At 38.9% G+C, this 17,092-nt stretch overlaps 1 protein-coding gene across 4 annotated transcripts in view; it reads right to left on the reverse strand.

Annotated features, from left to right (window-relative positions):
* RLF (RLF zinc finger) overlaps positions 1-17,092 on the reverse strand; it is a 54,312-nt gene that overhangs the window by 16,850 nt on the left and 20,370 nt on the right. For 3 of the 4 annotated variants that reach the window (XM_049820567.1, XM_049820569.1, XM_049820570.1), the window contains exons 4-5: positions 11,086-11,218; positions 4,415-4,617 (exon numbers count right to left, since the gene is read on the reverse strand). In XM_049820567.1, coding sequence (XP_049676524.1) covers positions 4,415-4,617; positions 11,086-11,218 — 336 coding nt within the window. Of the gene's footprint in view, positions 1-4,414; positions 4,618-11,085; positions 11,219-17,092 lie in introns of those variants that run through there. The other variant, XM_049820568.1, reaches the window with a different exon arrangement.

Below are 17,092 nucleotides of genomic sequence, written 5' to 3' on the forward strand. Positions count from 1 at the left end.
AAAGTGAATTAGGAAAACAAAGCTAAGTGACCCAAACTTTTGTCTTTGATAATTTCCACAATTATAAACTACCATCTCCTCAATACTGCAGCAAACATTCTTAAGTAATGCAAGAGGCTGCCTGCAATGGTTTGATACAAGCCTGATCTTCCAAGTCTTGGTTTTTAGAAAAACAAAAATTGTCAGTGCATGTAAATATGGGATGTGTTTCTTCCACAGATCTGAAGACAACGTGGCAGCCTGTGATCTACTTGGCCAGGCATCACTTGACAGAGACCATGCTCAGCTTCCCAGTTCCATTAAAGGAACAATCACTGAACAACACTACCACTGTTTTAAAAACTACAAACTTAAAACCTATTTACTAGGGTTTCTTAGGCTACAGAATGAAGAAACCCCACATTTTTAATAGCCATCAGTTACTCCTCACTCAGACTTACACTGTAACAAGACCTTGAACTTCTACTGTGTGCTGGACCAGCAGGAACAGCACAAACATCGGCTCCAGCAAAGGCATGTCTGTGGTGCTTCGAGCAGCCTGTTGTCACACAGCACATTGGATTCGCTCTCCTTCTCACATAGAAATCTGATTCTTTTTGGCCGAACTCACCCATTGGCAGAACATTAACTACTGTGTAAGCAACAAGGCAATTTGTTTTCAAGTCCTGTTTATTTCAAACTTTGTCAATGGATCCATCTCATTTCAGATCTTGGGGTTTTTTTTTTGTCATTTGGTTTCTTGTTGGTTTGTTTGTTTGTTTTAAATAATATTTAAGACAAAAAGTCCAAATGCACAGCTTGAAATCACCCAACAATATTCAGTCAGTCACTTAAGTGACAAACCTGACACTTAGTAAATTAAAGTGTCTTTAGTAAACCTGGAATGCTGACCAGTGCTTCTGTTATTGTCAGAAACCCAACAAGACCAACAGCTGAATGAAATTTCAGAGACTACAAAATGAACAGTACTAAGATATTTTAAATTAGAATTATTGAAAAATGCTGCCATCCTCCCCACATTCTGTTAACAAGAAGGATGCCAGTTTACTCAAAATTATTCCATGGAACATATAAGCATGTAAGATTTATCTTGTCTTTTCTTCCATGTCATTGTAGTTTGAAGAAAAAGTTTTAACATTACAAAGATATTTCATTTCTTGTGTCGTCATACCACTAACCTAAGCCTTCTACCAGTTTTTTAGTAGGACATCATGTTAATACTCATTAAAGAAGGGGCACCCAACCTGTTTATCTAGGGAGACTTACCCTCCTTTCAGGAGCTAGATATACCATGAACCAACTAAAGGCAATTTACTTTCAGCTCAGAGACTGTAAATTCTCCCTAGCTGAGTTGGGACAACATACTCTTGAGTCTGTAAATGCAGGCTACTCTTCTGCAGCATATTACTTTATTTACATTAAATAATGCTGCTACAGCTGCAAGAATTTGGGAGCTGCTGCCTCAGAATTTAATAAAAAGACATTTTTTATATCAAAAGTATTTCACGAAGCACAGACAGTTTGCAGGGCAAGGAAGACTTAGGTTAAGTTCTTGTAATCTTCCAATCAAATTAGAAATTACAGAGGGAAGAGAATAACTTAACAATGGAAAGAACACAGTAACTAAGAATATTTTTGCAAGCAAACTCATGACAAGCAACTATCCTTTCCCAGTGTTTTAACAAACTTCATTGTCTTTTCCTCTTGCTCTTTTAAGCATACAACCCAGGAACAACTCCTTATTCTGCAGACAGTGTCTAGAGAGGGCCTCCAAAAGATGACTGTTCTTAATCTTCCCAGTTGAATTTTTTCACTGGGGTAACGGGCATTTGCTTAAATTCATACTTCCTCAAGTGCTCTAGTCTCAGATTTTTGAATGGTCTTTCACAAAGAAAGTCCAGACTCAGAACCCCCTACTTTGATGACAAGAGATGGCTATATGGAGCTCAAATGCAACCTAGAAAACAATCGCACTGACACTGTACAGAGGTGATCAGTTACGATTAAATGAATTGATCCGGCTTTGATTTTAACTGGTTGGTTCATTTTAAAACCCTGTTTTATTGCTACATGTGGCTGGCACTTGCCTTGCAGAGAAAGCCATCTCAGATTATGGAACATTTGGGGCTTCAGGCTTTTTGCAATAGTAAAGAGTGTTATTAACTAGTTGTTAACTACTGTGTAGGAGAACCTCTTTAATTAGCATTTTAATTGGTTCAATAAAATTGACAAATTCAAGCCAATCATTGGAATCAGTAAGCCAGACAGCAATTCTTAGTTCTGTTACTTTCTATGTTTCTCACTGAGCAGCATGAGATTCGTGTGAACAAATAATTACATAATCACATTATTTGTTATACGTGTGCCTTAGGATCAATTCAAGGTACTAGAAGGTACCAGAAAAGCAAGGGACAACTTTATATATATAGTGTATACACACACACAGAGTTATAACCATATATACACACATGCATATATGTATGTCCATACATATATATAAACATGTATATATGTGTGTTATTGCCTATAATAGAGATAGAAGTAGTTCACCAGCCTTAACTTTTAGGAGCTCAGCAATTTAACTTCCAAGCCTGACCTAGCCATTCCAATCACTTCCAGTTCCTGGAAAGGGATAACCTTATATTGTCTAATCTTCCAAAACAAATTCTTCCTCTTCAATCCTCCGCAAGCTACCTTCACTCATATTCACCCTTTTTGTAACATTTATTTTCTTAGCTAAGCCCTGTTCCTCCATCTACCCCATCCTACTCTGAACTTCAACTTTCACTTAAACCTTATTTCTTTTATTACAGTTAATACCCTCTTCCCCCTGCTGAGTTTTCGGTCATTGCCATCTCTTGTTCTCAAACAGTGCCATTCTTCGAGCTCTTCATCTTTCTTTTTTTTTTCCCCACCTCTTTTCCCCACTTGACACAGACCTGATAACCTTCTCCCTGAGGAAGACGATAGGTAACATGATGATATAACACAATTCTTGCCTTCTGAAAACAAAGCTGGAAACAAATGTGTTTTAGAAGTCTCAGATTTCAGCAACTCTGTAAAGAGTGCCAACTACACAATACTTGTGACCGAGCATGCAAAGAAACATGACATGCAAATCCTTGTATTGATAATTATTTATGTCAACTTTCTGACACTGTAACACCACTGACTTTACACTTTTCACAGTGTGGGCTACAGGTCCAGTTAAGTCAATAAACCATACTGTCTTAAGATACTGCTTTGATGCTTAGTGGCTTCATTTTCCCATAAAAGTTTAATTAAGTGATTACCATAATTTGATTCAATTCATCAATCTGTGTTGTAGCTTGCATACTTGACTGGCAAGTAAAGTTTTCTGAGTATCTAGGTAAAACAGACACCACAACTCTTAAATGAAACTAAGAAGTGAACACAATTTAATATGGTTTCTATGCCATTCATCATTAGTAGCCAAACCAATCAAAAAACATGTTGTAAGTTACCCATATATTCCCAACACCTCCAGTAAGCAGATTGTGTCTGCAGTGAGCTGTTAAATGCATTCATTGCTCCTACAGTACAGCAAACTGAGGGGAATCTGGGTCAAACTGAAGAGACTGTCTGAGGGTACATTTATCCAAATACATATTTTTCAAAATAAGTATTTTTAAAGGAGTGCTTTTTAAATAGTTTACAGGTTTGGAGTGTTCTTGTGATACAAGTCTGCTACTCACTCAGGAAGTGCAGACATCAGAGCTGCATTTTTCCTTTTGTATGCGAAGCTTCCCCCAGTTTCACAGAGGCTTACTGAAAATGTGCCAAGTCTCACATTTAAGAGTACACCAAAACCATATAACTCTAACAAGAACAGCAAGATTCATAAAATAACAGATGTGTGAGATCAAGATGCAACAGAAACAAGAGTTGTATGATCGCTGTTATGATTGCAATGTGTTAACACAAATCATTACTATGACTGATACTGTAGGAGGAAGACTAACTGCTAAAAATGAATTTAGAGTTCTGGAGCCACAACCCTAAAGGGGTTTTTGTTTGGTTGGTTATGGTTATGTTTTGGTTTTTAAAACCCTTCTTTCCTAGGTCAGAATGACTAGAAGAGAAGTAACTGCACTAGTACTAGTATTTGAGTCAGAAAAGACAGCTTTCCAATTATATGTTGCTTACAAGGGGAACTGAAGTTACAAGTTTTATTTTAAACTTTCAAACACATCTAACTTCAAATGCAAGCATTTAATACATACTTATCTACATCAGCAGTTAACACTTTCCTACTGCAGTCTGCAGTAGGTCATTTATCTTTTGGAACTCCACTGCAATAGTTTCACTCTTCAGCTTCAGTTCTTACTATTGCAGAAATAAATTCTAAAATGCTTGATAAATATACATTAAAAAGGGACTATAGATTACTAACCTCCTTAATGGAGTCTTCATTAGGCAGCATAGAACACACACATGTGATGTAGGCTTGGCGAAAAGATGAAACATTTGCAATTTCTGGAGAATCTGCACACAATTTTGACAAGAAAGTAGCTTGTGGAATGCAGTTGGACTTCATCAAATGTTTTATTCGCATCTGCAGAAAGGAAGGCCCTTCTCGTGTAATCAATTTATTAGCTAGGAAAAGAAAAAAGCCTTTGAGAACACACCAATTTACAGCTGACGCTTAACTCAAATTGTCTCACTGCATTCACACTTTATTTTATTACAAACTTGTATAAGTATGGTCAGCTTTCTTAGAAACTCTAGGTGTGATAAAAGTGACAGCAATAAATGGAATATTTTACCCCAAACAAATTCAGACCAACTGTGTAGGGAGAGAATGCTGGGCTATGGAAAACAGATACCCCTCCACAACCAAAAGATAACACCCATTGACATAATAAGGAAGTATGCCACAGCAGTGGCTAAAGGACACTGATTAGACTATATCGTTTTTGAACAAGACACCAGTAGTTTAGCTGAGATTTGAAATCTTCAGCTTTTAATTGTAGCTTCATAATCCAAAGAAACAAAAATATTTCAAACAAAGCATTACGTACTTTTCAACCAGAGCTTTTTCTACCCAAGTTGTTAAAGACCCACATAATGCCAAAATATACAAAATGAAGTTGAGGGTGAAAATGTTATCTTTGTGGCACTTTGGAAGAATTGTGTTTAAGACATGCTAGGCTTATGCTCTAGATCAACCAAATGCAACTAATCATTATGAGACTTGATGAACTAATTCAATAGTAAAAATGTAACTTCAAATTATTTTTTGCAATAGTCTGCAAAATTTACTTAATCTGATTAAAAACCTCACAGATTTAGTTTGATTCTCTTCCCAGATACTTATCGTAGAACCACAGAATATCTCAAGTTGGAAGGGACCCGTAAGGATCATTGAATCCAACTTCCTGCTCCTTGCAGGACTACCTAAAACTAAATCATATGACTAAAACCATCGTCCAGATGCTCCTTGAACTCTCACAGGCTTGGTGACATGACCACTTCCCTGTGGAGCCTGTTCCAGGGACCGACCACCCTCTCAGTGAAGAATCTTTTCTTAATGTCCAATTCTGAACTTCCCCTGATGCAGCTTCATTCCATTTCCTTGGGTCCTATTGCTGGTCACCAGAGATCAGCACCTCGCTCTTTGCTGCCCTCCTTGAGGAAGTTGTAGACTGTGATGAGGCCACCCTTCAGTCCTCTTTTCTTCAAGCTGAATAAACCAGTGACCTCAGCTACTCCTTGTAAGTCTTGCCCTTGAGGCCTTTCATGATCTTTGTTGCCCTCCTCTGGACACACTCTAGCAGTTTGATGCCCTCCTTATATTGAAGTGTCCAAAACTGCACACAGTACTCGAGGCAAGGCCACACCAGGGCAGTGTAGACTGGGACAATCAGCTCCCTCGACCAGCTGTTATGCTGTGCTTGATGCACCCCAGGGCATGGTTGGCCCCTCTGGCTGCCAGGGCACACTGCTTACTCATATTCAACCTGCCATCAACCCAAACCCCTAGATCTCTTTCTGCAGGACTGCTCTCCAGCCTCTTGTCCCCCAATTTGTACATATAACCAGGATTACCCCATTCCAGGTGGAGAATCCGGCACTTGCTCTTGTTAAATTTCATATGGTTGGTGACTACCCAGCTCTCTAGTCTATCCAGATCTCTCTATATGGCCTCTCTACCCTTGAGGGAGTCCACAGCTCCTCCTAATGCAGTACTATCAGCAAACTTACTTAATTTACATTCCACTCCTGCACCCAGATCATTTATAAAAACACTGGCACTAGAATTGAGCCCTGGGAACCCCACTAGTGACTGGCCACCAGCCTGATGTAACCTCATTTACTGCAACTCTTTGAGCCCAACCCATCAGTTAGTTGCTCACCCAACGTATTATGGGTTTGTCTAGCTGTATGCTGACATTTTATCCAGAGGGATACTGTGAAAGACAGCATCAAAAACTTTGCTAAAGTACATGTACTTTGCCTTAGCTGACAAAATAGTATGCTTCAAGATAGTTATGGTGCTACTTCTAGCTTAACATAAACATCTACAGAAAGGCTTGGTAGTAGTCTCCAGATTTGTTCATATTTCAAACAACCCTTGAGAATTAAGAGGAATCAATATGTTCTTATACTGCATGTAATAATACATATCAACCAAGGAACAAGCTGTCTGATGATTTGTAGAAGAAATTATGGTAATGCCTGAAATGTTCTGATAAAACACATATTAGAACTGGTGTTCTGCAGCAAGCTATAGTCAACCAGCTACCTGTAAAGCCCACAAGAGACTCTGGATTAGTCAAAAAAATAAGTTTGCTTTAGACTAACAAGTTTGTGGAAGAGCCATTGCATAAAAATATTCTTACTATGTTAGTATTTTATTATTACTGTGTGAGATGAGTACCTAAGAAACCAATAGTATATGAATTTCTGAAAGAGAGGATTGTACATAATACAAAACAAGAAAATTCTCTCATGCTTTCTGCACTTTCAATTACTGTCCAGACAGAAAAAGAACATGTTCTAACAGACACTATGCTAGTTGGCAGGGGGCTTACAATGTGCACCTAAACAGAAAACTCATTTCAGAGGCCAAGTACATACTATGTGCTTGTAGTGAGACTTGCTAGTATCCTGCAGAAGTTTGCTTAGAGGCCCATTAGAGGTCATTTTAAGATTCAAGTCTATGGTACTGGTTTCCATTTTTCACAGCAAAAACCTCTGAGCAATAAACTCGACACAGCTACGAGTGCTATGAAACTTTTGCTGGAACAAATCTGGTCAGCCATATATACAGTTGATGTCAGTTCCTTTTTAGGGCCAGACAAGAACATGTCACATTTTAAGGATCTTCGATTCAAGTAAGCACTGACGATTAACAACATGAACTACCAGTTCACAAAACAAAGCTCTGGCTGGGCACCTTGAGCTACTCTCACATCTGTCTTACCAGTGGTCCCCAACAGCAAAAACTAGGAATGCTTTTCAGACATGCACCACAAAAAGCCAAAAAGCACAAAATACAAGCTATTCAAAGAAACTAAGTTTTAGATGACTGAAATAGCATCCATTTACAACAACACCTCAGAAGATATTCTGTGAAACTGTTGTTGCACTGAAGGATAAAATGGCAGTTTGACTAAAACAACTGAAAAACAATTGTGCTAGAGCTCTTTCTGCAGCCCTTATTCAACATGCCTAACAGCAGAACTGTCATCCCTGCTGTGACCTGTAGAAAGCACATTCTGATTCCTGCTATTTCTATCAACTGGAGGCTGGTAGTCAGAAGAGAACATCACACAAATCAAAGAAGTGACACAAGTAAAAGAAGGAAGACAAACTTGATAACTAATCAGTGACTTACGATCTCCTATTACAGCTACAAGCATTTACTTGATGATTCTGAAGGTAAAAAAGGATTAAGTTAATCCAGTAGACATCTAGAGATGGTTGCTTAATTTCGGCTCCAACCATGTCCTACACAAGGCCAAAAGAGTAATCCCAGCTACCCAGACATACTGCAAGCCAAACTATATTAGACCAGCATGTGGCTTCCTGGCACAGAGAAGGGACTGAACAAAGAAATGGAAGTAAAACACAACCAGCAAGATTTTACTAATCATAACACCTGCTATAACACAGCTTCATGGATCAGTTGGTATTTCAGCAATAACTTCTGCAGTCACTGAATTACACTTGTCTGATGATGTCAAGAAGATAAACCAGTTACATTAGCAGCACAATTTAGGAGTCAAAAGATTTTCCATGCCACAATTGTTGGCATAGAGAGCAGTATTTCTTTAAGTTTTCATTTTGCCTTGCACCAGAATGTAGGGTATACAAATCTGGCACATTCATCTTGCCTTCTGAGAAAAGAGTAGACTTTACGTATGCCCTCAATCTACTTCTCTCTTCCTGTAACATTTTAGAGTTTTATGACTCACAGTGACTCATGATATGCATTATTTTGATTTCTTTGAAATGTTATTGAATAGCTGGCAACAGTTACAGGAGACTGAATCCTATACACTGCATTGTCTTTCCCAGCCTTATGTTCTCTCCTACAACACCCTGCAAATCTTCAATACCTCTTCAACATGCTCTTAGTCTCCCAAGAGGCTAACAAGAACAAAACCAACCAAATAAAACCCCTTCTATCCTCTGTAATGTAAGGACACAGGATTATTTAACTACTAAAGCATTACTTCATAGTATTTGTAGCTATTAAATATCCCCATTCCCCATCTTGCTATTTTCCCATTTTCATTACTAATAATGCTACTACTATGATCTCCCACTTTCACAGTATTTGCTGCAAACCAGAACAGCACTCTCACGTGGTACTCTCACTGTCTTTCTACATGTTGACAGATACCACAAGAGCTCTACTACTACTTAATGTTCCTGCATTGTCAGTTGAAAGCACTCAACCAATATCTAAAACATCTTGCTTGGGTGCTAAGACAACACATTCATGTAGCTTGGAAAGCTTGTTGAAAGATCTGTTAGATATGTCTAAGCAGCTATGTTGCATGTCAACAGGCCACAAGAATGACACTTTTCTCTGTTTATCTGCTCTTCGATACCCTGAAAGCAAGCAAAAAACCAAACCAAACCAAGGTTTCCAAGATTGCCACAAAAGCAAGACACTCAGTAAGAAGTGACATTTTAGGCAGATATTTGGCTTCTTAGAACTGCCCTTTATTTAAAATGTCTAACTCTTTACCTTATGATTTACTTGAGAAACCTTCCTTTGACAGACTGGTCTAACAAGGGATTCCAGACTACTCCAGACTATATGAGAATGCACTTGTATGGTTACAAAATTCCCAGAAGAGTTCCAACGAGTGTCCTGTTGCCTCTGCTTGCATTGCATGAAAGAAACACCAGTGAGGACAACTCTTCTGGGCATATATTCAGATCTAGCTGAACAGACAAATATGTACTAAATAAAGAACACTAAGAAATCAATAGTTTCAAGGTTGTCAAGTGACCTCAGAACAGGAACTTACACTAAGCCCAATTCAACATGGTCAGAGGTACGTCAATCGGTTTGTCAGCAGAAACCTTAACCCAAATTAAAAGCCAAAGGACTGAACAAACTAGTTCTATCTTATTACTGCCGAAGTCAAGAGGTAGTCTGAACCATGTCAAGGTCCTCCTGCACAGGAACGAAGAAGTGTAGCAGCATTTAGTAATATAGCCATTGATAAAACCAGTCACGTGTGTAAGACACAAATTCATCTATAATGGAGTCCACACAGATACATATGAGGAAATCACTCCTACTAGAATTCACATCAGTCCTCCAGAACAGCTCTTGGCTTGCCACAGATAAAGGGAGTTGGCAAAGCTAGCTAACCATTAGCCCTCACTGGTATACCACTCGGAGCTGAAGGTTTTCAGTAATATGGACCAATTTTGAAATGCAAGTCCTTTTGAGTAGATATACACTAAGAGCAGCAACCATGCAACTGGATTCCGAACAATACTATAAATGAAAGACTCCAAGACAGGATGTTAGTAGGGAATGCAATTCTTTTCAAGACATGTTGGAGATAGGACTAAATGCTGTTTGCAGTTCAAATATTTCTTAAGTGAATGCTAGCAAAGGCTGTAGTCCACCTTGGCTGCCTTTTTTTTTTTTTTTTTTTTTTTTTTTAAGGATTTCTAGCACAGGGAAGCAACATATCCTCTCAATAACCTTAACATGTTTGTCATTTATTTATTAAAAAATACCAACTTACACAACTCAAAGAGAGGCTACCCAAAGCCAGAAAGAAGGATTCTGCTATGGAAGTAACCTTGACTTAAAATCCCTTTTTGTGCTCCTTTAATTTTTAATAAAATGTTTTAAGCTTTTCTCCTCCTCCATATTATTTTTAACTTTAGATCACCACTGAGATTAACTGCGGTCTCGTGTGCTGTTAACAGAACAGTTAAAAGGAATACGTGCAAGTATGTAATGGTATGACTAATAGATATGAAAAAAAATTCAGTGAGTAAAAGAAGAGACTTTAAGAGAAGACATTCAAAAATTATATAAAGTGATGATAAAAGCTCCCTCTCCCTCACCTCCCAACATTTTCTGATTCAAGATCTTATTTCCGTAGTCTAAACACAATGACCTTCCCAGCCCAGAGCTTAATAAAGGGAAACCTCCATGCTCATGTCACCACTCCACATGCATCTTTTAATGCCTCTGAAAGGTGCGGACACACACAATTCCTCCCTGTGAAGCACTAAAGAAAACATTTAAAAGCACAGAATTATGAAGAACAGACCCCCTCAGGAAGCAATTTCCATATTTTTATGATGGAAAAAGAAATAATTATTTTTAAAAATGGAATTTCAAAATATGCAAACTGATGGATAGTATAGCCCAAGCAGAGATGCATTAGCAAGGACACATTATTCAGAGTGCCAGTGAGACAGTTTCATCATAAATATCATTTAGCAACATACAAATACTACTGCACAATGCAATTTAAAATACAACTCTCTTCTGGCTTCAAATCACTGGTTCCCCACCAAAACTGCACCAAGTAATTTAATAACCACATATCATCTCTAAAATCAGATTCTTACCTTCCTCAGTTTCTACTGGTTGCTGGGATAGAATTTTAAGAAGAACAGGATTTTTCCATATGCCTTCCCTTGTGATATCCACCAATATTTGGAGGTTGTTATTCCCAAATTCCAGTAAAGCATCATGTGAATCCTACAAAATGAAAAAAAAAAAAAAGAAAAAAAAGAAAAAAAAAATCATTAAGTCTTTCCTAAAAATTAAACCAATGTAATTTTACGTTATCTGTCCTAATATTTGACTGTATTCTAATAGTTTCACACCATTCTTCTAAGTTATTACAATTTTGACATGTTTGCATTGGGATTTTAACAGTACAATGTCCTTTGACTTCTCTAATCCTACAGCAAAACTTCCCAATTTCTAAGTACTGAAAGTTAACTGAAATGGCTTAACTCAAAAAACCCATTCTGCAGTTGTAACTTCTGCAACTTTTGTTTCACCGTGTACACACATACATATAAATAAAATCACAAAATTATTTTATAAAAGACAAAGGATGATTTTGTATCAAAGCACTTAGTGTCATTTAAGAAACCAGAATGAAGACTAAATAGATTTCAAAATGAGTAACAGAATGCCAAGAGTGTAAAATTTTACATTTAGTGTTAACACCAGTGAGATGAGCCAAGTCAATTCACTTCTCTGAGAATTATCAAAGCCATCGCTCACTAGTCTGAGGAAAGTTGTGTGTGAGAAGACCCTTAAGCTACAAAGAAAGCAGTACAATGGGAGAGGCTCAGAAAGGACTCTCAACTACCAAAAGGGTGAGATTGGGGTCATATGAAGATGCAGGTTTCCTGGTGCTTAGAGATGCAACAAGTCTCAGGAAACTTAAGAAAGAAAAAGCAAAGCACAACATACACAGCAGAGACTGCTGTACAACACTCACAATCTACACCAAACTGGATGATGAATAATTTCCTTTAATAAGATGAAAGCATCCTTCTACTGGATACAGATACACCGTTTCCTTAGAAACTAATCCATGTCCAGTGCATTTACTCTAAGATCCAGGGATTTCCAATCCTGACAGTTTTGATGTTGTGAAGGCTGACCCAGAGACCCTCCACACTGAACAGGTCTCCAGCGGAAGTTCATCCACCAAACCTGTATTCATAGCACAACACTCAGAGTGATCAAGGCCCTACCACTTTTAATTCTGGAAATCTGGGCAGTGAAGGAGAGAAGAAAAAAAAAAAAGAGACATTACACACAGAAGGAAGGTGAGAGTCTAATGCAGAAGAAAAAGCAACTGGAAGCAGATTCCAGCACTTGATGTCCTCAGCAGGAAAATCAATCTAGGGTGACTTGCACTGAAAAAATTAAAGTATCACCATGCAGGATTCCCTAACACTGACAAATTGAAGCCAACTAACTGTAGGCAATTTGTGGCTACATGTTCAGTAAAAATGATTCTCATATCAGTCACAACTCATTTTAAGTTTAAGAATTAGTTTGATATGTGACAATGTCCCCTAGTTCTAGTGAGCTGTGTTTTAAGTTGGCAGTACTTCTAACACTATTATTAATCCCAGGTTTGCTTTCGATAGCCTCTGTTGTATCCTCTATATATATCGTTATCAATTCCATGTTCTGAATTATCAGAATTAAATGGGGCTAATGCTATGACCACTGGGAATATCAGAGTAACCAAAGAGCCTTGTATCACGGACTGTCAAAAGACAGCAACAAACTGCATTCCGCATTGCAACACGTGTTTTTCGAGTTCCTGAGTTACCTTCTATAACCAAGTGAATCTACTATGAAAATACCCAAGACTTTCCTGTTAGCCTTTCATAGTAAAAGGCATCTTTGCCTTTAATGATTAGATGCCCTTTAATAAATTAAATATTGATGTTCGGCATCAGGTATCAGATGCTAATTTCAGACCAACTTCAGTGTTCTGATGTAACTACCTATGTTCTTTCTAATACTGCAGCAAACTGCACTCCATAAATCTCTGCACAAGAGAACCTGGATTTAACTCTTGGGCGAAGCATCTACCCACTAAGCAGTGAAGCTTTATTCCCAGCAAAAGATTCACAAGGGGAAAATTATATCCTTGCAGTGAAGGTTTCATTTACATTGATCCATAGCTGTCGTAAGTAATAGTCTCAGAAGTTTCTTAAAGGACTCCTCATATAACTACTAAACTATACTATCAGACATGCTACTTAGTAAATCCCAAATTAAAGTGAGGTATAGCTAACACAGGGTTCTTCCCTCCTCACTCCCTGATTACGCGTATCCGCTCCAAGTATATCATAGCATACTTGTGTACTGTACAGCATAAACTTGAGTATTACTTCACCGCTGAAGTCTGTCTAGTGGCAAGTTTATATGGATCCATTCATCCCCTGGATAGTCTTGTCAGTCTCTAGCATATGAAATTAAGTGTTATGGGGCTCTTCTAGGAGTTTATGCATCTGGGTGACTTTGGGGCATTCCTTCACTAAACTGAGAACACAGGCAATTTTAGAAGAAAATAATTCCGAGCAAGTACCAAGTAAAAATTTCAGCAATCAAAAGGGGACCACAGAAAGATGCTTATACTCCTACAAAGCTCATTATAACAACCACCTTCCTGCTTGCTCACCTAGCACACAATGAATTGTGAAATTTTAAAGGGTAAGCAAGAACACCAGGTGGTGTTCTGCAACACAGGTGTTAAGTATCTGTAGGAGGTCTTGCTGTCACAAGAAGCACAGGGAAGTCAAGGAAAAGTAAAGCATATTTTGTATGTTTCTGTGTAAGCTGGTAAGACAGCACAAAATGTATTCCTGATTCCAGAAACTGGTATTACTGTGCTCCATAGCTAGGCTAATCTTCTTCCTACACTACTCATGACATTGAAGTAACATGATGTCCTGACTAACCTTTAAATAAACAGGATTTCCAGCTATAACCAGACTTTAATGTAATAGGCAAGATGGGAAAGGTGGAAGGAAACAAAGCAGTTGTCATTGTTAAAATCCTATGTAAGCATTTGCCACTTTAAGCTGCTAATCAAACTTCATGTCTCACAAGGTTTGGTGCTTGACAGGGACTTGGATCTGGGATATTGTTAGAATCTGCCAAGGCTTGTCCTCAGACCATCACCACTTGCTGCTGACACACCTGGATGACAATCACACTGCACATCCGGAGTAAATACAAGGCTCTGGGGGCCAAGCTGAAGGACAGGAGCACCTATCTGGTCTTCTTTACTTTGCTGAGGAAAATATAAGACTGAAAGCAAAAGAAAGGCCAAGGAAAGTGTGAGAGCAGGCCACTAGTACAGGACATCAAGTAACATAGGACACTGAAGAAGCTAAGGCACACTGAGAACTTTGCCTCAAATTTTACTCTTAAGGTCTGCACTCTGGCCTTGATAGTCCCTATGACTAGTGGCAGAGTTGGGGGCAGTGAAGGGGCATGAAGCAGCACAACAGATGAAATGTTAAGACAATCATGTTGGCATCCATGGTACCAAACAGAAACCAAGTGTGTCAATGGAGACCATGGATGTCACTGCGAGACCTATACTAGCTCTGAAAGGTCATGGCCACTGGGGAAAGGTTCCTGGTGACTGGAAGAAACCACCATGCCCATTTTCAAGACCAAGAGGAGGAGACCTAGGGGAACTACAGGCCAGTCAGCGTAACCTGTCCCCAGAAAGACTACAGGGCAAATTCTCCTGGAAACCACATCCAGGCGCCTGAAGAACAAAAATCTGACTGTAGACAGCCACGATTTGCCAAGCACAAGTCACATTTTATCAACCTGACTACCTTCTGTGATAACAGGCTACAGATGACAGTAGTCAGACTTAGCAAGGCTTCTGACAGTCTCCCATAGTATCTTTAAAATCAAATTGTTAAAAATATGGAGAAGTGGACCATAATGCAGGTGGAAAAATCAGCTCAACTGCCAGGCTCAGAAGGCTTGTGACCAATTGCACAAAAACCAACTGGCAGCTGTCTCCTAGTAGCACTTCTCGGGGGTCAACACTGAGCTGATACTTTTAACATCTTTATTAATTGTCTGAATAATGGGACAAAGCATGTTCTCATAGTCCACAGCTCATACAGAACTTGGAGAGCAGCTGACACTGGAGTGCAGGGCTGCCGTTCAGAAAGACATTCAAAAGGCCACACAAACATCACTGACAGGGACTCATTTATGTTCAACACAGGCAAATGCAAAGTGCTGCACCTGGCAGAACCCCAGCTATCAGTAGTGGCTGGTGACCAGCTGGCGACATTCCAGTTTGGCACAACAGGCCTCTAGGGTCTGTAATTCAAGTGTAGGTCAGCAGTGAGCCCTTACTGCAAACAAGGCAAACTATGCTGAACAGTTTCAAAGAGAGCATAACCAGGAGGTTGGTGAAGTGTTTATTCCCGTCTGTCTGGTACTTTTGAGACTCCACTGGAGTACAACACTCAGTTTGTGGCTGTCCTGTACAACTCCTTTGCCACAGTGGAGCAAGTCCAGCAAAGGCCACCAGAGGGCCTATACAACCTTAGGAAGAGAGGGTGAAGAGGGAAATTTTAGAGCTGTCTACCTTCACTATACTCCCCAGTAGGTAGTTGGAGCTGGACTCTTCTTTCTGTCTAGTGAGTGAGTCAATAGACAAGTCACATAAAGGGAAATTCTGTAAAGCGTGTGTGTGGGAAGTGTATCAATGTTTAAATACTCCCGCTTCAAAAGGACTACCCAAAGTTTGTGCAATCTCCTTAAGAGACACTTAAAGCTTGGTGGGGCAGGACCCTAAGCAACCTGATTCAAGATAGCCCTTATTCTGAGTGAAGAGGTGGATCAGATAACTTGAGCTACCTTCCAGCTCCAGCTACCTCATGACTCTTCCAAAATACACTTTCAGAGGGCTGCATATTCAATGCATTTACTACACGTACTGAAAACACATTTAGTGGGAGTCAGTGCTTCTGCCCTTACACTAGTTCTTCTCTGACTGCAAGAACAAAACCAAACTAACATCAGAAGTAAGTGAAAAAGTACACATTAGGAGTTATTTCCAAACACAGAACTATACTACAGACTTCCACCTTCTAAGGAGCACAGAAGTTAAAATCCTCATAGCTGAATGCAACAATCAAGCAGTTTTGATAACTTTACCATCTCATCTTCCTTAGCAATACTCAAGATTTTCTGTAAATATTGTGGCAATGTTGATTCTATTTTTAGATAAAAATCAATTATTAAAGACTAAACTACTTCTAAAAATGATTATAAAGTAAAACTAGCAAGTGAGCTATCGCCGAGACCACCTCAAAATCAGTTGCTGATATCAGTAGAAGAGTTGGTGCTAGTTTGCAGATGCAAAGATAGCCAAGTATGATGTTTATGATTTCTGGCCTTGAGCCTGAAATATTACTCACAAAGTCAAAGGGAAAAAAAAAAAAAGAAAAAAAAAAAGGGAGTGTCACAGCTGTACCCTGAAGATGCAAGTGACTTTGTATTTTCTTATCCAGAGCTCAAACTGCTCTTAACTAACAGCATTGAGGGACTAATACATGAGCTACAACACACAAAGGTTTCAGGCTGTATTTAAGCATTTGAAAACATCACTTAAGCAATCCTTATGCTCACACAGCTGTTCCTCCTCTCAAGTCTTTCCTTCCTGTGCAAGCTGGATCAGGAAACCAAATTCAGCAAAAAGAGCCTCAGGGGAGGAGTGGGGTTTTTTTTGTTTTGTTTTTAAAAATTGAAGCATGATCAATTCCCCACTTTACACAAAGCTAAATGGCATGCCAGTAGAATCAGGCAGGTGAATGACAGACTCAGTGCTGCTGCCAAAAGATGCTCAAGTTATAGCCTCAGGACAGCTTTAAAACTGTCAGTGGAAAACAACAAACTGATCTAAATTTATATCTATGAAGTCTGCAACCACAGTCCAGAGTTTCGATAAGTGGCAGTTATGATCATATAGGAAGTCTATGTATATAATTTTATCCTCCGATTTGGGTGATGAAGAAAATAATTATGGATGTGCAGGTAGGAGGGATA

Source organism: Accipiter gentilis, chromosome 17 (genome assembly GCF_929443795.1).
Source record: "Accipiter gentilis chromosome 17, bAccGen1.1, whole genome shotgun sequence".
Taxonomy (NCBI): Eukaryota; Metazoa; Chordata; class Aves; order Accipitriformes; family Accipitridae; genus Astur; species Astur gentilis.